The 22,307-nt window shown below is 40.0% G+C and overlaps 1 protein-coding gene across 1 annotated transcript in view; it reads right to left on the bottom strand.

Moving 5' to 3' along the window:
* Positions 1-22,307, bottom strand: part of Morc1 (MORC family CW-type zinc finger 1) — a 145,210-nt gene that overhangs the window by 51,409 nt on the left and 71,494 nt on the right. The window contains exons 15-16 of the mRNA XM_051190942.1: positions 4,264-4,392; positions 2,306-2,408 (exon numbers count right to left, since the gene is read on the bottom strand). Of these exons, the coding sequence (XP_051046899.1) occupies positions 2,306-2,408; positions 4,264-4,392 (232 nt within the window). The remainder of the gene's footprint in view (positions 1-2,305; positions 2,409-4,263; positions 4,393-22,307) is intronic.

The following is a 22,307-nucleotide window of genomic DNA, read 5'->3' as shown; positions in this document are numbered from 1 at the left end:
GTTAAGGAATTTTCTGTTACCAATAGGAAGAAGTAGAGGAGGGCTGCATCCCGTCGCTAAAAGAGGAGAGAGAAGAGGCTGGCAACAGGGAGGGCCTCCTGCCACTGGAAACCGGGAAGAAAATACAAAGCAGATGGAAACCACCAGCTCTGTTTTTCCAGGCTGTGAGCATGTATTTTTCTTGCCCTCTACCAACAGAGAGAGTGTGAAGAACTACCATCAAATTCAAGCACTGCTGTGAAAAAAAAAAACACTTAATTCTACCTTCATGTGGTGTTTGCTATTATTGTTATTTTCAAAGAAAGGTGCTGCATAAACAAATCCCAAAGATGACTCCTGTATATATAGCTACTGACAATATGAATCTGAAGACATCTGTGGGGCAGAACCAACACAGTGCTCTACTGCATTAAGAAAAGAACCTACGGCCATGTTAAGTTTTTATTCAGAACAAAGAAACCTAAGTATTTTGTTAAAATGAAGTGCATTCAACTGTCTCTTTTCAGAGATTTTTTTTTTTTGGTCATAAATTTTAACGCACAATACAACCTCTGTGTATTTTGCATCCTTCCCAAAATTCAGGGGTTTCTGGTTCAGTCAAATAACAGGCATCATTTTTACCCTGCTGGTGTTCATTGATTCCTGCATTCAATACAGATGAATGCATATCATGAATATAATGGGAGTGTGCTACTAGCTATTTCTCAAGGATTGTGACAAAAAGGTAGTTTCCCTCTGTGCTCAAACTGGAAAACAAGCAATACTTCAGCAGTCTCAACAAGACTGGCTCCATTTTACCTTGCCCGGGCTGCTAATCTTGAATACTACCATGTATAAGATGGTTTTAATTATGAAATGCATAGAGGTGGACTGGGTTCCCTGGGATGTATAGGACACTTCTGTGTCCGACTCTTGGCTTCAGGCTCAGCTTGAACTTGAAATCCCTGACATGTCTCATCTCATGACTCTGTTCATGTGCTCACAGAACATGCCATAACATGCAATCACATCATTTTTGTTTATATGAATTTATTTATATGCTTCTCTCTAAACTTAGTGCATATAGACCAGGGCATATTTCAAGGCCCATCCTTCAGGAAGGCAGGTCCAGGCTACAATGCTAAATCTGAGGACTCAGTGAAACCACAGGGCAGATCTCCCGTCTCTGCCAGGAATCATCCTCTCTACACCACTGACCCTGACTTCTTCGTGCAGGAAGTGCCTGCTCTCAGATGCTTTTACATCTTGCTAAGCCTCCTGCTGCTGTTTTATGCATACTTTTACTAAAATCTTTTCAGTGGCAATGAAATACACATGGTCAATATTGTGTCAATGTGTTTAAAGGTTTAGGGGCTTCAGGAAACTATACATAGAAGCACTTTCTGGAGTTTGGATTTCAAGGTCCATCAGTTTTCTGTCAACACAACTAAATTTGTCTTGCCTCCCCTTGCAAGTGTTATTATTTGGATGGGTAAAAGGGACAAAATTAATGTAGTCTTGAAGATGATTCCAAAATGCTCTGTGAGGCATCACTAGTTGCTAAGGGAAGGGGACAAGAGCATGAATGACAGTTCAGGGTCGCTGGGAAATTGGAAGAAAAGAAAGCTGTGAAGGATAGCTTCCCAAGCCCCTTTTGTTTTCAGAGTTGAATAAAAATGTTTCAATAATTATGACCCTTGTGTCATTAGCGATAGTGGACCACTTACCCACCGGCCCTAAGGTCTTAGAGGAGACGGTACAGAAATGCAGGGGTAAGGGTGCCTCTGTTAAAAAGGAATACTAACGCCTTTCCCTAGGGACAGACTATTAGTCTAAAAGGGTTTGTAAGAACATTGACAGCCATCAATATTTAATCAGCCCTTTTTTCCGGTTTAGTCTGAATTTCTTCCTCCAGCATAGAAAGTGATGAATCAATATACATGACTAAAATAGAAAAAAAAAAAAAACCATGTCTCAGAGTTTAGTGCCCGTGGATATACCCTCTCAAAAACACTCCAGTAAGATCAACTTGTATGCCCTGTGAACAAGCATCGGAAGGTGTGGCTCAGGAGGCCAAGGCTTCCTGCCAGGGAAGGGTGGAGCTGCACACACCCTAGGACCTGTGCTTTGTTACAGCAGGTCTCTTTTTTAAAATGGAAAAATATACCAACAAAATAATATTCTCAGAGGTAGCAAGGAGCTAAAGAAGGGTTTAAAGAGAAACCACTTCTAAGCTAAAATCTCTCTACAACTAACATGTTCAAGGTTTATAAGACAGATATTAGGAATTAGGATAATGAATTGCTCCAAAACTGATCAACACTACCTGTTTCCCATGTTGTTGGGGTTATTAGCACAAATCCACATGTCGGGGAATTCTTCCTCGTAATTAGAAAGGAAAGGCAGGACTCTCCATTTGAGACAAAGATCTGACCATCAAGAGAAAAACATGAAAGATATGAATACGTCACATTAAAAAAAAAAGATGTCGGTTCCGACATATCTAAACAGCAGCCCCTTCACCACACACCCCATGCCTCCTGACACAGCTAGTCCAGGCTCCTGTGAGCTATGTGCAGTCACCATCATTGCTCCACCTCTCTCCAAGCTGGATGCTATCTGTTCCTTCTGAGCAAAGGAAACGTGACAGGTCTCATTTTCCCCTTTCCCAAGAGTTCCAGTGACCAGATCTCACTGTTCCCAGCCCCTTCCGGTCTGCTCTACTCTCTGCAGATCTGTGAGTCATTCACATACCTCCCTCCTCCGTCCATTACCCCCTACCACTCTGATTCCTTTGCCCGTCTCGCCTTAAAATTCCTCCTTGCTTTTAGGCCCAAGGCACACAGCTATCTTCAGGCTAAGCCCAAATTTAATCCAGAGTCCCCTCTTGACACAGAGGTAAATTTTTGTGCACATTTGAATCACAAGCAGTTTGCAGAGCTGACAAGCACCTGAACCACCTCCTGTGGATCTTGTGAAAATGACTTAATTTCTGTTTCAGAACAAACAACTGTAAAAAAATGAGCTTTCTACTAGTATTTATATAAAGAGGAGCTGAGGATAAAATGGCTTCACAGTGTTAATGACAATGAAAATCCACACCTCGAAACACTTTCTAGATCACTTAGCAAACTTGACACTTATTAGATCATATGTTCACAACTTTGTGACATAACTATAAGCATTAGTCTCATTTTCTAAATAGGAGATTAATTTTCAGAGATATACAATGACTGTCCCAATCCCATATAGCCCTTTAGCACCAGAGACTGCATTTTAACTATCTAGCAAGCATCAAAGATACACTCATTATTGACCCTTATATTTGTCACCTGGCAAGCTGTCACATATTATCATCAATTACCTCAGTCATAGTTTCTAAAGATGTCATATATGCTCCTTTTATTAAACCTCACTGCCACACATTAGTTCAGTCGTTTACATCTCTCCCTGAGATCTTTTATTACAAGAGACTCTACCATCATAAGTTGGCCTTTCCTCTATTCTGGTCCTGCACCAAATCATCCTTCATGGAGTTGCCTTACTTCAAGTTACACCTGACTCAATTTCCCCTGGACCACTCCCAGAAGAAAGGCTGGGAGGTAATTTCCTGGCACTTATCTGTCTTATCTGCTGGACTGTGGGTGACAGAAAGTACATTGTCCTTAATTCCAAGCCCTTCATAAAGTGACTTGAAGGCCTATCAAGTGCTTGGTGCCTCTTTGTTGCTGTTCTTCTGCTGAGAATTTTCCATTACCTCCTACTGTTTATCAAAGTAAAAGCTAGCCCTGGAATTCAAGACCTCATAGAGGCATTTACCCAAGAAAATACTTGTATCTTTCATCATTTGGTCATCCTCCACTTCTTCTGTTATTAGATTACAGAGTCCCCATTAGTCTTAGACACAGTGCTATACATAAAAGTAGGAAGGCGGCTATTCCTAGCCCTCCATCACAAATATTCAAATAAGGTGCATATCCGAGGTCAGCCACCTCTCCCTGTGCCTTACCTCTACTGAACCCTGTCCTAGCGACTATCCCGTGTCTCTGTCGTGAAATCTTGTCTCCATTTCTCCACCCTACGTTTTACTGCATGTTCAAAGAACTCTGCATCTAATCTTTCCCTTACCTAACTTGCCTTCTATTGTACTTACTTTAAGCTGTTGCCTAGACAACAACCTCTTTGGAGAAAACGCAATGTTTTACCCCATTTTGTCTTCTTATCACCATGACTTGAACATTTAGGAAATCATGAATATCTGGTAGTTTGGCTTCCAGCACTCACCACATTGGAGGATGAATGGGATAGCCATGGCTTTTCTTCTTCGCCACTGAGGAGACTCTGAAGATCTGTCCAGGTCTTTGCTATGTTGGTATCTGAATTCATCCCAAAACAATGCTAGATTTCTGTTACCTGAGGCAGACAATGTATAACACAAAAGGAGTAAGTTAACACAACCAAGGTGATTATTAAAAGAAAGTGTAGATATAAGCACATACACAATATGGTTTCAACTGTGTAGGAGCTTATACATAAATAAGAGATTGATGTGTTGGTTATCTCTAAGTCTGGTCTTTATGGATTAAAATTTGTTTACTGATTTATATGCTCTTGCATTTTCAAATCACGTGCAGTAAATGGGCACCATCTTTGCAATGAAAATAAAGACAATGACAGTATAAAAAGTTACACTTTTATTGTCACAATAAAGCACAGTGACATTTAAAGCATTATTCTTAAATATTCCCAGGAAGAGCTGTGCTAATTAAACTGTAAAGGCCACTTTTAAAATTATTGCCAGGAATATTTATCACTCCTATCACACAGCTGAAGTTTTCTTGAACCCTTGTATCCTCTCTGGTTCTGGTTTCTTCCTGGGCTGTGTTTTATGTGTCACCTAACCCCAAGTCCTACACTCCTCCTTGCTTGGAAATAGTTCTCATCTCAGCAGACCATCAGGGTTTTGTTAAGAAACTGTGTTCTTATCCTTTGATCTAGAAATTGCACAGCTGTGAAAACATTACAGCATTATTAGACTAGTAAAAAATTAAAAATCATATAAAAACCTACAGAGAACTGATAAACTCCAGTATCAAACAGGGGGAGAAGTCCAGAAGCACCTTGAAGAGGGAGGACGAGCTAAATGTAGTGTCTTACCAGGCTCTACATGACACTGCTTTTATTTTGAAAATGATATAAGGCAACACCAGATAATAATTTAAAGTTTTTTAATGTATTTAAATGTGTACATATGTAACATCAGGATGGACATAGTTTTCTCAAAATATGGAGAAGAAAGTTTTATTTTTTAAAAATTAAAGATTTGTTTATTTATTTATTCATTGGTTTTTCAAGACAGAGTTTCTCTGTGTAGCTTTAGAGTCTATCCTGGAACTCCCTCTGTAGACCAAGGAAGAGACACTGTGTCAACTTCAGGCCTCTGGTTGCATGCTCAAAAACATGACACATATCCATTCATACTACTCACAAATATAGAGAGTATGTGTTTCTACGTGTGTGTGTGTGTGTGTGTGTGTGTGTGTGTGTGTATGTTCCAGAGAGAAGAGAAGCATAAATGAAGATCATATAAATAAATAATGACTTGACTGATTTTTCCCCATATTTGGTTAAAAGCATTAATAAAAATATCATATCCAAGAACCTCTCCATAGGACACACTCAAACATAGCAACTATAACCAGGCATTTAAAGACAAAGATAAGAATAGAGTCAACAGCTGAATGATAGAGGCTGCTGATTGTGGTGTGTGTACATGCATGTCTGTGAGTGTACACACACACACACACACACACACACACACACACGTATATATATATGTATTTATATTTACTGAAAGAAGATTTTCATACAATAGTCTGATCACAGTTTTACCTTCCCCAACTCCTCCCAGATCCTCCCCACCTCCCTGCCCACCTAACCCCACATCCTTTGTCTCTTATGATAAAAAACAAAACAAACAAACTAGAATTTAAAAAAAGAAAAAGCACAAGACACATGTACACACACACACACACACACACACACACACACACACACACAGGGGGGAGAGAGAGAGGCTAAAGAATCTATGTCATGGAAATAGGAGATGAAATCAGGAATGATGGTGCATGCCTATGATCCCAGGATTCTGAAGGTGGACGCAGCATTACATTCCTGAGGCCAGCCAGAGATGCATAAAGAGACCCTGTCTGAAAACGAACAAACAAGGAAGGAATTTAAATGCTTCAATACAATAATCAGGAAGACACAATGGAAGAAAGTAAGACAAGAGAAGAGGAACAGATAAAAAGTTATAAGGCATCCAGAAGACAGCACAATGACTTCAGGCCCCTCTTTATTAGCAATTACTTCAGTGTAAATACAATGTAGTCTCCATTCAAAAGACACATATTAGAAGGAACTCAAAATATGATTTCCATAAGTGCTATCTAGATGCAAATTAGGTGCAAATGAGACAATGAGGAAAGATACTTCCTTTGATACAGAGATGGAAACCAGTTACAAATAAACGTACCAAAAAATGGGGAGAGGGGTATTTCTTGCAAATAGCAACCAAAACAGAACAAGCATGGCTCTGCAAATGTTAAACAAAACAGATTTAAAAGCCAAACTGGACACAAGAGACAATGAAGAACCTTATACAGTAATAATAGGTTCAAAAGAGCAAGAAGATCAAACAATTACAGACAGATGCACCTCACAATAAACTGAAGCAAAACAAGAAGAAAACTGGCAAAGTTCTAATGAGAACAGTTTTACAAAAGAGATGAATATTTCACTTTTAACAGTTATTTTAGTGCTATTTATATGATTCAATTTTAGAAAGAGATAAGCATAGAGAAACTTATTCATTTCACCTAGGTTTTCCAATTTGTTGGTGTATAGTTGTTCACAATAATCTAATGATGTTCTGTGTGTTTTCTAGTACTGGTTCTAGTTTCATTCATTCACTCTTTTCTTGGGGCTTTCTCCCTTTTTTCTTACTCCAACAAACCACTTGCCTGTATAGCGTTTATCAAAACTCACTTTTAAAGGGCAGGTAGAAAATGAATAAAAAAAAAAACAGAAATATACATTGCATGAACTAACCTTAAAATTAAGTCTGGAAAGCTTTAAGAAGACAGAGCAGTAGGCAGCCATGTTGGTGCCACTGTTGTGTACCAGCAGTAAGAACCAGTTGCCATGATCACTTTGTCCGTGCTAGCGCAACAAATTTAAATAGGAGTGACAGCCAGAGAAATCGAAAGGGAGGGAGTGAAAACACCCTCAGTGAAAACCCTCAAGAAGAGACAGCAGTGAGCTTGTCCTCCTGTCCACATGCGTGAGCTAAGAGCCGAGGTCGCACATCATAGAGGGCAGCACCTAGAAGCCTGAAGAGGCCTCAGGGGGACTTTGCAGCCTCTAACACCGCTGGAAAATGACTTTCTGCTGTCACCACCTACAGCATGCTTTTACAGCAGCCACAGCCAATGGCTATGTCATCTCACTAACTCCAGACATGCAGCTGCCCTTGGCTCCCTCACCTGCAAAGAATCTGTGGCAGCACAGTGTATTCTCCGCTTCCCCTTTGCCTCTACAATCACTTGTCTCACATGCACCACAGGAATATGGTTCAAATGATATGGCTAAGAGTTGGATGTGAGGTCTATAATACTAGCACTCCGCCTGCTGACGCAGGAGAATTGCTATTTGTTTAAAGATAGCATAGACCACATAGTGAATTTCAGGTGAGCCTAGATTAAAGTGGGAGACCTTGCCCCAAAATAAATAAATAAATAAATAATCTAGTCCATAAGTAATATTAAATAAATAAAAATGGAGGAAAGATAAAGTTCAGTGGAAAAACACTAGCATGAAAAAGGCCCTACATCCAAACCCCAGTACCTGCTGCTGCTCCAACAAACTCCTTTTCTGCAACCTTTCTAATGACTTCACTCAGTACTGAGAATAAAATGAAAACTACCTAGTCAGAACTTTCAGGGTGGCCAAGTGGTGGTGGTGGTGGTGCATGCCTTTAATCCCAGCACTCAGGAAGCAGAGGCAGGCAGATCCCTAAGTTCAAGGCTAGACTGGTCTACAAAGTGAGTTCCAGGACAGCCAGAACTATACAAGAAACCCTGTCTGGAAAAAAAGCAAACTGAAACAAACAACAACAAAGAATGAGGTCTCAGCTGGAGAGTGCCAGTTTCCAGTGAGATCCCACTTTCCTGCAAAACCTTCTCAAGTTCCAGCTAAGCCCTCGTCCTCTTCCACCAGCTATTGGCCAGAGGTGAGCCTGGGCGCAATCAGGGCTGCCTGTCCCCTACAACCTCTTTTTCCCCCTCCCCCGCCCGAACTCCCTGGGTTGGCCCCTGATCCTGCTGCTCCTGTCTCCGGTCCCGGTCCCCATCGAGAGCACCCTTGGAGCTCTGATACACCCCCACCCATCCCCACTGCCAGCCTACCCCCCCCCACCCTGTGCCCTACCCCACCCACGGTCCTGCGGCTTTGGTTGAGCACTGGGACAGAGGGTGAGACTTCTCAGAGCAACTCTGAACAAAGGAGACCTAACTATCCTTGCGGGACCACTCACCACCAGCTTGGTCTCTGACCCCGCCTCCAGTCCTCTGCTGGAATCCCAGGCCCGGGCCCACTCGGAGTTCCTGCTGGCAAGATCCTTGACCCCCAAATCCTGGCCTTTCCCAAAGAACCAGGTCTCAGCTGGAGAGCGCCAGTTTCCACTGAGATCCCACTATCCTGCAAAACCTTCTCAAGTCCCAGCTCAGCCCCTGCCGTCTTCCGCCACCTATTGGCCAGAGCTATTGGCCAGAAGACCACTGTGAGTACCTGCTTACATCTTCTGGATCCTCATCCTTGACCCCATCCCTGGATCTCTGTCTGCGGAGAAACCTCCTAGAGAGCTTGGACCACACAGAGCTACAGATATTGAATCTCAGACCCACATAAGCCCATCGGGGAAGTACCATAGGGAGAGGGGGGATACACCACCAACACCTACTGGAAGAAGCTATGGGAAGAAGGCAATACAAGAGAACACCTAACAACAGAAAGACAAACACCACCAGAATCTAGGAAATCTACACCAACTAGAATGGAACACAACAACAAAGCAGAGGAAGCAGAAGGGTACGACTTAAAAATTACCATCATAAAAAATGATAGAGGCCCTCAAAGAAGATGTGAGAAAATACCTTAAAGAAATGGAGGAAAAAACAAACAAAAAAGTAGAAGAAATGAACAAATTCCTTAAGGAAAGTACAGAAAGCCAAGAAAAAACAATTAACCAGGTGAAGGAAACGGTTCAAGACTTGAAAACTGAAATTGAGAAAATAAAGGCAAAACAAACGGAAGGAATGCTGGAAATTGAAAAGCTGGGCAAAAAATCGGCAACTACGGACACAAGCATAACCAATAGAATTCAAGAGATGGAAGAGAGAATCTCAGGCGCAGAAGATAAACTAGAAGAAATAGATTCATCGACCAAAGATAATCATAAATCCAACAAATCCTTAACACAAAACATCCAGGAAATGTGGGACACCGTAAAAAGGCCAAACCTAAGAATAATAGGCATAGACGAAGGTGAGGAAGTCCAGCTCAAAGGTGCTGAAAACATATTCAACAAAATCATCGAGGAAAACTTCCCAAATCTGAAGAAGGACATGCCCATGAAAGTACAAGAAGCATACCGAACCCCAAATAGGCTGGACCAAAGAAAAAAGACCCCTCGACATATAATAATCTAAACACCTAGCATACAGAATAAAGAAAGAATATTAAGAGCAGTGAAGGAAAAAGGACAGGTAACATATAAAGGCAGACCTATCAAAATTACACCTGACTTCTCCATGGAAACCCTCAAGGCCAGAAGGTCCTGGATAGATGTTGTAAAAGTATTAAGAGAACACGGATGCCAGCCTAGGCTACTATATCCAGCAAAACTCTCAATCAATATAGATGGAGAGAACAAGATATTTAATGACAAAACCAGATTTTCCCAATATGTATCTACAAATCCAGCCCTACAGAAAGTATTGGAAGGAAAACTCCAACCCAAGGAAGTTGAAGGACAAGTTACTGGGGAAAAGGATTTCTATTTTTGTTTCCACAGAAAATGAAAAGATGTGGATTCCTTCCAGACTAATGAGGTTTGATCACGCCAGACCGCCTGAAACAAAGTACAAGCTAATCCTACATTCAAAACAGCTGGACAAAACAGCCCTACAGACTACAGCCAGGATATCTGAATCTTCTTCGAATCCCCCCAAGACAGCGCCCCTTACCAGCAGGAAGTAGCTTGGAAAGAACGACGCCCAAATTCCCAAATATTGTGTATAAATGTTTTGGTTTTTTTTTTCATTTAATTGGAAGGATAGTGGGAGGGAAGTGTGGGAGGGTCAAAGGGATGAAAGGCAAAGGAATAACACTATAATTGTAGCATCATCTCAAAACTAACATTAAAAAAAAGTGTGGGTGTGTGATTTCATTTTGAAAAACAAGGGTAAATGAAAGTGAAGGAAAAGAAAAATAAGAAGAAACAGAAAAAAGTTGGAGAACCCACACATTTGTGGAAATTAAACAATGTACTACTAAGCACTGCCCTGTTTTGGTTTCGGTTGCTATAATGAAACATTGATTGTGGCGATTTGAAAGAAAATGGCCCCTGTGTGCAGTCTATGGGGCCTCTGGCAGTGGGTCAGTATTTATCCCTAGTATACGAATGGACTTTTTTCAGCCCATTCCACATAGAGGAATACTTCCTCAGCATAGACCTAGGCCCTGCTCCAAATGATATGACAGATTTGAAGACTCCCCATGGAAGGCCTCACCCTCCCTGGGGAGAAAAAAGGGGATGGGATGGGGGTTGGGGTAACAAGGGAGGAGGGCAGGGAAAGTGAACAGGAATTGACATGTAAAACAAGCAAGTTCCAGGGTAGCCAGAGCTACACAGAAAAATCCTGCCTCCGAAAAAAAATAAATAAATAAAAATAAATAAACAAAAAATGATTTCAAGTCAAAGATCAAATGTTATAATTTAAAAAACTAGATAAAAATAGAGTCAACTAAATCTAAAGATGGCAGAATGAAGTAAATAAAGGTCAGATAAAAGGTGAACTAAATAAATAATAAGAAAGGGCATCCATAAAATTTTTGTTCCCCCAAAATTTAAATGACTGACAAACATTTGCTAGATGGACTAAGAAAAATGAGAAGAGATTCAAGTCATTAAAATAAAGAATGAAGAAAGGGACATGACTTTCAATTCTAAAGGGAAAAAAAGGATACTAATATAAGCAATGACACAGAAGTGAGTTGGAAATGGACATGTAATGGCCAAATCCCCCAGAAGGCAAATCCTACCAAGATGAAACTGGGAGGAAGCAGAACATCTAAAGAGACTATGATGAGTAAGGAATTTGAATCTGTAACCAAGAACAGGCCCTGTAACCAATGCCTGCTTCTAGGTTTCCTTTTCTGTTGCTGTGATAACATATTTGAACAAAAGCAACTTTAGGGAGAAGGTATTGTTTTAGCCCATAGTTTAAGATCAATCATGGCAGAGACATCAAGGCAGCAGGGGTTTGAAACAGCTGGTCACATCACATGCACAAGGAAAATTCTAGAGCAATGAATGAATACATGCCTTGATGCAGCATTCTATCCCCCCACCCCCATGGAGTCTAGGTTCCTGTGCCCAGAGAATGGCCCCATGCACACTTAATAGAGGTCTTCCACATCAATTACAGTAATCAAGATAACAACCCATAGGCATGACCAGAGGTGCATCTCCCAGGCATTTCTAGATTCTCTCAAGTTGAAAATAGACATTAATATTAGACTTATTCAAAGAAAAACTAACATGAAGCCTTCTCAAACTTATCTTTAAAAAAAAACAACCTTCACCCTGAAGAGGAAGAAACACTCTTTTATATTTCATTCTATGAAGGAGGCATTACCTTGATGCCAATTCTGAAACAATGTCCTACAGAAAAGAAAATTACACATCAACATTCCCCTGTCATAGATGCAAAGTTTTGCAATAAAATACCAGCAAACTGAATTGAGCAGCATATTAAAAAGAATGTATGTCACAATCAAGTAGTATTTATTCCTAATTCATTGTGCAATGTGAATGTATCACAGTAAAATAATGAGGGAGAAATGAATTGCACAATAATTTCAAACAATGTTGCAATCTATGAAAGATCCAGCATTCATTCATGATTTTAAAACAAAACAACAGAAAAAAACCACTCAAATAACTAGGTGTGCATTACCTCAGTGTAATAGTCTCATATGAAAAACCCACCACAAACATCAATAACGTCAAAAAACCTACAAGTTTTCTTCAGGATCAGGAACATAGCAAAGGTACTGGCTTTTACATTTCTATATTAAAACTAGCACTGGATATCCTAGGTATAACAATGAGGCAAGAAAAAGAATAAAGTCATTCAAATGGAATGGGCAAAGTAAATTGGTCTCTATATCTGGTATAAACTTAGTATCCCGAATACACTAAACATGCTGAAAACCTACTAGAGCAAGTAAACAAACATAATAGAAGAAAAAGATCATTGTCCACAAATTGATTAAAATTTTATGGCCAAAGTACAATCCAAAATGAAAGTTAATAAATTAATTTATAATAAATAGTATCAAAAAGAGTAAAATATTTAGGAACTAACATTGAAATATGAAAACCTTTTAAATGAAAGCTATAAAATATTTATAAAGAATCTGAGTAAGATGTAAGTAGAGAGACATAATATTTACATACTATGACATTTAGGTTGATTCCAATATTCTCCCAAAGATTTATATATTATTTAACCCAGTCCTACAGAAATGCCAATGTCTTCTTTTCCTGGACAGAAAAATCTATCCAGTCAAAATCATCCAGAAAAAGAATAAAAAAAGAGAACTCATACTTCTAACACCAAGCCTTACAACTGAGTAATCTAAACTCTAAACAAATATAGCACGGACATGAGGTAGACATGTAAGACAACAGTGTCCAACAACTCACATACATGGTAAATCATTTCTGGCAAAAGTGTAAGCTCATCCAACAGGGAGAAGACAATGTTTTGAATAAATTTTGTTAAGTAAACTAAAATCTACATGTAACAGAATGATGCTGCACTCTGAACATCACACAGAAAAATGAACTCAAGATGGGCTTATTGCACAAATGTAAGGTGTAAAATGAGGACACTGTAAGATGAAGCTACAAGATAAACCTTCACAACATTGGACTTGGCTACATCTTAGCTCTAACACTAAAGTGTTGATAACAAAATAAAAAATAAACAAAATGGACTTTATGAAAAGTTTCTCACACTATCAATGAGATTAAAAAGGCAGTCAACAGAACTTTAAAAAGTGCTCAACATCCTTAGCCATCAGGGAAATGCAAATCAAAACAGCTCTGAGATACCATATTGCACCTATCAGAATGTCCAAAATCAAAAACACAGAGGATGTGGAGAAAGGGGCACACTCCTCCATTGCTGGTGAGAGTGCAAACTTGTACAGACACTTTGGAAATGGGTAAGGTGGTTCCTTGGGAAAACGGGAATCAGTCAATGTCAAGATCCAGCAATTCCACTCTTAGGCATATATCCAAAAGATGCACATTCATACAACAATGACATCTGTTCGACTATGTTCATAGCAGCATTACTTGTAATAGTCATAACCTGGAAGCAACCTAAATACCCCTCAACTGAAGAATACATGGAAAAAATGTGGTACATTTACACAATGGAGTACTACTCAGCAAGCAAAAAAAAAAAAACATGGAATCTTGAAATTCACTGGCAAATGATTGAAACTAGAAGAAAACATCCTGACACAAAAAGACAAACATGGCATGAACTCACTCATATATGGCTTTTAGACATAGAGCAAAGGATTACCAGCCTACAATCCACACCACCAGAAAAGCTAGGAAACAAAGAGGACCCTAAGAGAGATATACATGGTCCCTCAGAGAAGTGGACAGGGACAAGATTTCAGAATTGGGAGATGGGGAGAGAGAGTTAGGAGAAAGAGAAAGGGAGATGAGGAGGGACCAGGAAGACTGAGTCAGGGGAAGAATTGAGAGCAAGAAAAGAGATACCTTAATAGAGGGAGCCATTATAGGTTTAGAGAGAAATCTGGCACTAGGGAAATGTCCAGAGATTTACTAGGATGACCCTAATTAACAATCTAAGCAATAAGAGAAAGGCTATCTTAAATGCCCTTTCCCTATAATGAGATTAATGGCTACCTTATATGCCATCCTAGAGCCTTCATCCAGTAGCTGATGGAAACAGAAGCAGAGAACCACAGCTAAGCACTGAGCCAAATTCCTGGAGTCCAGTTGTAGAGAGGGAGAAGTGATGAACAAAGGGGTTAAGACCATTCTTAATACACAAAAACAGCTGACCTGAACAAGGGGGAGCTTATGGACCCCAGACTGACAGCTTGGAAACCAACATAGGACGGAACCATATGGGTGACAGTTAGGAGGCCTGAGCAGTCTATGGGGCCCCTGGTAATGGAACAGCATTTATACCTAGTATAGGAATGGACATTGGGAGCCCACTCCCCATAGAGGGATATTCTCTCAGCCTAGACACTCAGAGTACGGGATAGGCACTGCCCCAATGATGTGACAGACCTTGATGATCCCCCATAAAGGCCTCACCCTTTCTGTGGAGCAGAAGAGGGATGGGATAGGGGTTGGTGGTGGGCATGGGAGAATGGGAGGGAGAGGGTACTGGGATTGATATATAAAATAGCATTGTTTCAAATTTAAATAAATAAATAATAAAATAAAATAAAGAGGTTTGGGACGAAGTTGAGAAGATGTTGGTCTAAGGACACAAAACATCAGTTCAAGAGACATATATTCAAGAGGTCTAGTGCACATCATGTTGACTATTAATAAAAGACTTCAGAACTGCTAAGATAACTTGTAACTTGTACAAATGTCTATAGCAGCACCATTCACAAGAGATCACGTAGAGAAACCCTAGTGTCTACAAAGGAATAACAAAAATATAAGAATGCAGTCAGTCATAAAAAAGAAAGGACATTCTAACGCATGCTTCAACATACATGAGTCTTGAAGATGCAGTTAAGTAGAAGAAAAAAGTCACAAAGGAAAAACACTATAGAGTTGCCTTCATGTTGGATACTGAGCCAAACTCACAGAAAAGAGTAGTAGATAGGTGAGAGGGTAGAAATGAGTTATTGTTTCATGACAATTGACTTTCAGTTTTAAAGTATCAGGAGTGTTTTGGAAGTGGAAAAGAATGGCAATGACAGCTACACAGTATTATTCATTTACTGACACTGGCTTGTACTAAAAATAGTAAAGACAGTACATGTTGTTATATGTATTTTACCATAATTAAGAGGGGTTACAAATGAGGCTTACAGACACACGTGTTGCAATTGTAATTCATCTACCATCTCTCTAAATGTCACTTTCCCGTAACTACCATTCTCACAAGAAAGCTATGCTTTTTAACTCAGTATGGCTTTATGTAAGGAGTTCGGTTTTTCCTCCCACCACCTGGTATTGTCCTGCCGCCGCACCACCAGCCCCAAATAATACACAGAGACTCTGTATTTGGTACAATACTGTTGGCCCGGTTACTTGTTTCTTATCGGCTAGCTCTGCCTTAATTATTAATCCATTTCTGCTGATCTATGTATTTCTCTTACCAGGGAGCCGGCGGCATACTGCTCTCTTTAGACTCTCCATCCTGACTCCTCCTTACTACTTTCTATTTCCTTCTTGTCTTCTAGTCCCTCCTATCTTCCTTTTCTATTGGCCAACAGTGCTTTATTATTAACCAGTATGAGAAACATATACAGAATGACATCTCCCATCAGCTTTAGCATGCAGCTTAGCATCCTGCCGCAATGCTACGGCTGCTGTTCCTAACAAAATACCTTATTAATCTGTTTGAGATAAAATAAAGGTGAAATAAAGTCTCTTCCAGAGAACGTTAACTAAGACAGTTGACACATCACAGCTACCTTGAAAGATGCGTGCCCATGGTGATCTCCACCATAAACCCTGCAAGAGTGGGAAAACCAGGAGGTTAAGGGCACAGCACACATGCTCCAGGCTGGGTGATATTCTCCTCCCTGCTCTGTGATCACGGCACACTTCAGCATTTAACACCTCATGTCTCTTTCACTTTCTGCCTCTGTTCCCTGTTGGATGGTGAAATCATAGAATACATTGCCTGAATGGTTTCTTTTTTTAAAAAAAAAAATCTGATGTATTCACATTATTGAATATATAATTATACAACTGAAGTGCACCTTCCTTAAAATGTTTTCTTAGGAATTACATTATGCTGGATTTTTTATTACATAATAACAAACTACATAATTACTTCTTAAAAGCTGAAATGGGAATTTCAGTAACCAGACATGTGAAGACCGGCCCAAACAAAAGGCAAGGGAATACACAAGGCTGGGATCGGGTCAGTGAGATGGCTCAGCAGTGAAAAAGCTGGAGATTGATCCCTGTGACCCACATTGTGGAGGGAGAGAACAGATGCCAGAAATTTGTCCCTGACCTTCATCTCTGGCCTGGCCTGGCCTATACAAACACAAGCAAGAGATCAAGGCGAAGAAATCAAGGGAGTTTCTGAGGGGTTAAGAAAAGTTCCCACTAACTCCTGGTGCAGTCTCAACAATTTTCACTACACAAAAGCCACTCCAGCTGAACAATTTGCATCTGTGCCCATCAGAATAAATTTGCTATGGATGGACCGGATTCTGGACATGAGGAAAATGCGCTCGTAAGAAAGAAGGCCTAAAAAATAACAGGGATAGGAAACACACCTCAGCGTCTGTTTTCTTTAATGTCTCACACAGTCTCCAGGGATTTATACAGCTATTCTGATGTTTTTTTCTCTTCAAACTCCATGTATTCCAAAGAGATGGTGATGGGTGATGCTGAAAGGTGTACATGTACTGACATTTCCCAACTGTATCTGCAGGTAGCAGGCTCAGTGTCTGCACTTACAGAAGTTCTCGTCTAACCTAGTCTGGCAAGAAACAAGATCAGTAACAACCATACTTCAAAGTTTTAGGCTGGCCTTCACAAATGGAGTGGCATACAATATTGGATGTTTAAATATATGGCTTACTAACTGATATTTATGTTTTATATCTTAACAAAAAGTGTTAAATTTTCCCATTGCATCTAACATGGAGACTAAAAGTAAAATTTCATCATTTTTCAAAACATATTTAAGGTATTTCCAGGGCTGTAGAGATGGCTGAGAGGTTAAGAACACTGGCTGCTCTTCCAGAGGTCCTGAGTTCAATTCCCAGCAAACACATGGTGGCCCACAACCATCTATTATGAGATCTGGTGCCCTCTTCTGACCTGCAGGCATGCATGCAGGCAGAATGCTATAGTGTGTGTGTGTGTGTGTGTGTGTGTGTGTGTGTGTGTGTGTGTGCGGTCCTCTGGCCTCCACATGTATGCACACACTTGTGCATGAACACCCTCCAACATACATACATACATACATACATACATACATACACACACACAAAATAAATTTTTTAAAAAGGTATTTCCAGTCACCAATGAAATATGTCATGCTGATGAACCACAATTGATTGACTACAAAATTATTATTGTTTTAGCATGGCTAAACTGGACTGATATAAAACTTCCATTTACTTCTGTAAAGAGTAAAAGGCCAATAACTCACAACTAACACTCAGAATTATGACAGAATATGTAACTGGGGATTTCTGTTTGAAGACTCAACAAGTTCGTTATACTAATAGGATAATCTAGAATTAATGCGCACGGAATTAAAGTCTCACTTTCTATAATAGAGATCTGTGAAGAGTAAATTTACTGTTAAGATATTATACAGAACTATTCCAAATGCCAAAACTCTTATGCTTTTCAATAACTATGAAAAAAAAAGTTGTCACAATTTAGTAACTAAAAGACCAATTCATGCAGTTAGAATTTGCCTACAAAAATAAACTGAGGGAGGAAGACAAGAAAACTGCGATGAATGTGATTGGATCACAGTATGCACGTGCAAACAATAGGAAAAATACAGTAGCCTCCAGGACATCAGCTTCATAGAGAGCACAGTAGCATCCAGGGCATTAGCTGATCCAAGAGGGAAAAAAAATCAATCAAAACCAGCCTTCCTTTACCCTTCCCCTTACCAACAGCTAAAATGACTATTCTATTAGTTAACGCCATTCCAGTCAACTCTCCTCATCCACCATCTCTGTATGAGAGAGAACACAACTTATTTAACTTAAACTCTCCTTCAATTCCATCAATTTTCTGAAACCTACAGAATTACATTCTTCTTCATGGCTGAAAATCATTCAGGTGTGCTTATTTACTGCATTGTGCAATCCATTAATCCACCAAAGAGCATCTCAGTTCCTCAGTTGCTCATCTTCGCTACAGTGAATAGTGCTATAAACAGCAAGGAGGTGTCTCTTTTTATGTCGGTTTCATTTCCTTGGGGTGAAGGGACAGAAACGGGACAGCAGGGCCAAATGGTAGAACAGTTTTAAGTTTCTGAATGCCCAACACAATGCTCTTCATAATGGTTGAACTAATTTTCATTACCTTGGACAATGAGGGTCCCTTTCCTCTCCACATTCTCATCTGCTCTATCTATTGCTTTGGTAATAGTCGTTCTAATGGCTGTGATGACCTTTTAGTTGCATTGCCCTCATGACTGACAGAATTGTGCTAAGCTATTTTTAAAAGTATTTGTTGGTCACTTTATTTCTCCTTTTGATATCTGTCTATTCTGTCTATTCAACTCAATGGTCCATTTCATTTGGATCTTTTGGCTGCTATTCCTAAGTTGAAAGATTTTTGTTATTGTTGTTTTTAATACATTGAACATTAATCCTTTGTTTGTGGAGTAGCTTAAAAATGTTTTCTTTCATTCTATAGGTGTCCCCACATTGTTTCCATAGATGTGCAAATTGGATATAATTTCAATCTTATAATATTGATTTACTGTGCTTTGAAGCTGGTAACAGAAAATCATTGTCTATACCAATGCCTTCAAGGTTCCCTCCTATAGTTTCATGGGTTTGGGTCTGGAGGTCAAGTCTTTGATTCGTTTTGTGTTGATCTATGTTCATAATGAGAGTTCAAGGTCCTGTTTGATACACACAGCTATCCAGTTGTCTCAGCCTCAGTTTTAATAAAACTCTGGAGTGGTTTTACATTTAATTTCTCGAACTGCATATAGGTGTTTGAAAATCTGCACCACCTACTGGCATAACTGGATGCTGACCTGTAGAAGACCCGAGACAGATCCAGATCCATGCACAAAATTTAAGTCCAAATGGATCAAAGACTTCAACATAAATCCAGCCACACTGAACATCTTAGAAGAGAAAGTGGGAGGTACCCCTGAACAAACTGGTACCTGAACAAAACACCAGTAGCACAGACACTGACATCAACAATTAATAAATGGGACCTCCTGAAACTGAAAAGCTTCTGTAAGGCAAAGGACACAGTCAATCAGACAAAATGGCAGCCCACAGACTGGGAAAAGATCTTCATCAGCCCCACATCTGACAGAGGGCTGATCTCCAAAATACACAAAGAACTCAAGAAACTAGTGACCAAAACACCAAATATCCCTATTAAAAAGTGAGATACAGAACTAAATAGAGAATTCTCAATGGAGGAATCTAAAATGGCTGAAAGACACTTAAGAAAGTACTCAACATCCTTAGCCATCAGGGAAATGCAAATCAAAACAACTCTGAGATACCATCTTACTCCTGTCAGAATGGCTAAAATCAAAAACACCAAAGACAGTTTATGCAGGAGAGGGTGTGGAGAAAGGGGTACACTCCTCCACTGCTGGTGGGAGTGCAATCTGGTACAGCCACTTTGGAAATCAGTATGGCAGTTCCTCGGGAAAAATGGGAATCAGTCAACCTGACAATCCAGCAATTCCACTCTTAGGCAAAATGTACATTCATACCACAAGGACATCTGTTCAACTATGTTCATAGCATCATTATTTGTAACAGCCAGAACCTGGAAGCAACCTAAATGCCCCTCAACTGAAGAAGGGATGAAGAAAATGTGGTACATTTACACAATGGAGTACTACTCGGGCGGGGGGGGGGGGGCGAGCGACAATGGAATCTTGAAATTTGCTGGCAAATGGATGGACTGGAAGAAACCATCCTGAGTGAGGTAACCCAGTCACAAAAAGGCAAACACAGTATGTGTTCACTCATATATGGCTTTTAGACATAGAGCAAAGGATTACCAGCCTGCAAACCACAGTGCCAGAAAAACTAGGAAAAAAGGATGATGGGAGATGTCATTCTATAAATATGTTTCTTGTATTGGTTAATGAATAAAGCACTGCTGGCCAATAGGAAAGCATGATAGGTGGGACTAGGAGACAAGGAAGATTCGAGGAAGTAGTAGGGAGGAGTCAGCATGTAGAGACTTAAGAGAACAGAGGTCCAGGCCCACTTTCCGGTAAGATGAGATCACATGGAAATACCTAGATTAATAGAAATGGGTTAATATTTAAGACAGAGCTAGCCAATAAGAAACTAGTAACTGGCCAACAGCATTACTGTGTATTATTTGGGGCTGGCAAGGTGGTGGGACCAGACAGGCAGGAAAAACTACTCTAAACACAAGGAGAACCCTCAGAGAAACATACAGGGTACTCTGGAGAAGGTAAAAGGAACAAGATCTCCCAAGCAAATTGGGAGCATGGGGGTGGGGGAGTTAGAGAGAAAAGGAAGGCAGGGGTGGGCATGATGGAGCAGGAAGACTGAGTCAGGGAAAGAACAGAGGAGAACAAGAAAAGAGATACCATAATAGAGGGAGCCATTATAGGGTTTAAGAGAAATATGACACTAGGAAAATGTCCAGAAATCTATAAGGATGACCCCAACCTACAATCTAAGCAATAGTGGAGAGGCTACATTAAATGCCCTTCCCCGATAATGAGGCTGATAACTACCTTATATGACATCGTAGAGCTTTCATCTAGTAGCTGATGGAAGCAGAATCAGACACCCACAGCTAAACACTGAGCTGAATTCTTGGAATTCAGTTGCAAAGAGGGAGGAGTGATGAGCAAAAGGGTCAAGACTATGCTGGAGAAACCCACAGAAACTGCTGACCTGAACAAGGGGGAGCTCATGAACCCCAGACTGATAGCTGGGAAACCAGCATAGGACTGACCCAGACCCCCTAAATGTGGGTGTTAGTTAGAGGAGGACCAGGCTGTCTATGGGTCCTCTGGTAGTAGATCAGTATTTATCTCTAGTATACAAATGGATTTGGGGAACCCATTCCAGATAGAGGGATCCTCTCTCTCAGTCTAGACACATTGGGTAAGGCTTGGCCCTGATCCAAATGATATGACAGACTTTGAAGACTCCCCATGGAAGATCACACCATCCCTGGGGAGCATAAAGGGGATGGGATTGGGGTTGGTGTGGGGTCCAGGGGAGGAAAGGAGGGTAAAGGAACTGGGATGGGATTGGCATGTAAAACAAGCTTGTTTCAAATTTAAATTTTAAAAAATTATCAAAAAAGGGACTGTGTTGTGTATTTAAGGTATAATAGAATATGATGTAGTGTGCTATATATAAATAGAATAAAGGTTCCTTTGGTGAAACAAATGAAAACAACCAGTATCTCACATAGACACCCTGGCATTCCTGGTGTCTTTTAAGCTTTATTTCATAGCAAAGGCAGCTGAAATCTATTCTTATAACACAACCAAAAGAGCATGAACCACTTAATTTTGGTGCCTACAGTTCCCTATGATGAACATTAGACCTGAAACTGTGCTAAGTCCAAAGTCCTTAACTACAATTTGATCTTCTTCATTAAGGACACCATTAGTTAATAATTTTGAGGTCTTGATCTGGACATGGCAGTAAAAATTTAGACTTAACAGTCAAACCATTAAATTCTAGGCAAAACAAGGAACCATAGTCTTAGTGCTTTGTTTTTAAAGTGAGATCCTCAAGTGTAGTTTGTGAGAAGTAGTTTATTTCGTTGAAGAAATTTTAAAAAAAAATCTTACTTATCATAATGCAAGTTCAGTTGGCAATGTCAATTCTAGTCACCCAAAAAAGCTGTGCAGCAGTGACAGCTTAAACTGTGAAGTGTTTGTTTTGTGTGTGTTTGTTTGTTCAGTTGGCTAGATGGGACTTTTTGTTTTTGCTTCCAGCAAAAGCCACTCTAGTGAACTCTGGAGATGCTGTGTTATTCACTGGGA

This window comes from Phodopus roborovskii, unplaced genomic scaffold, assembly GCF_943737965.1.
Source record: "Phodopus roborovskii unplaced genomic scaffold, PHOROB, whole genome shotgun sequence".
NCBI classification, from domain to species: Eukaryota; Metazoa; Chordata; class Mammalia; order Rodentia; family Cricetidae; genus Phodopus; species Phodopus roborovskii.
The sequence above is the reverse complement of the archived record's forward strand: the minus strand, read 5'-3'. Positions and strand labels throughout refer to the sequence as shown.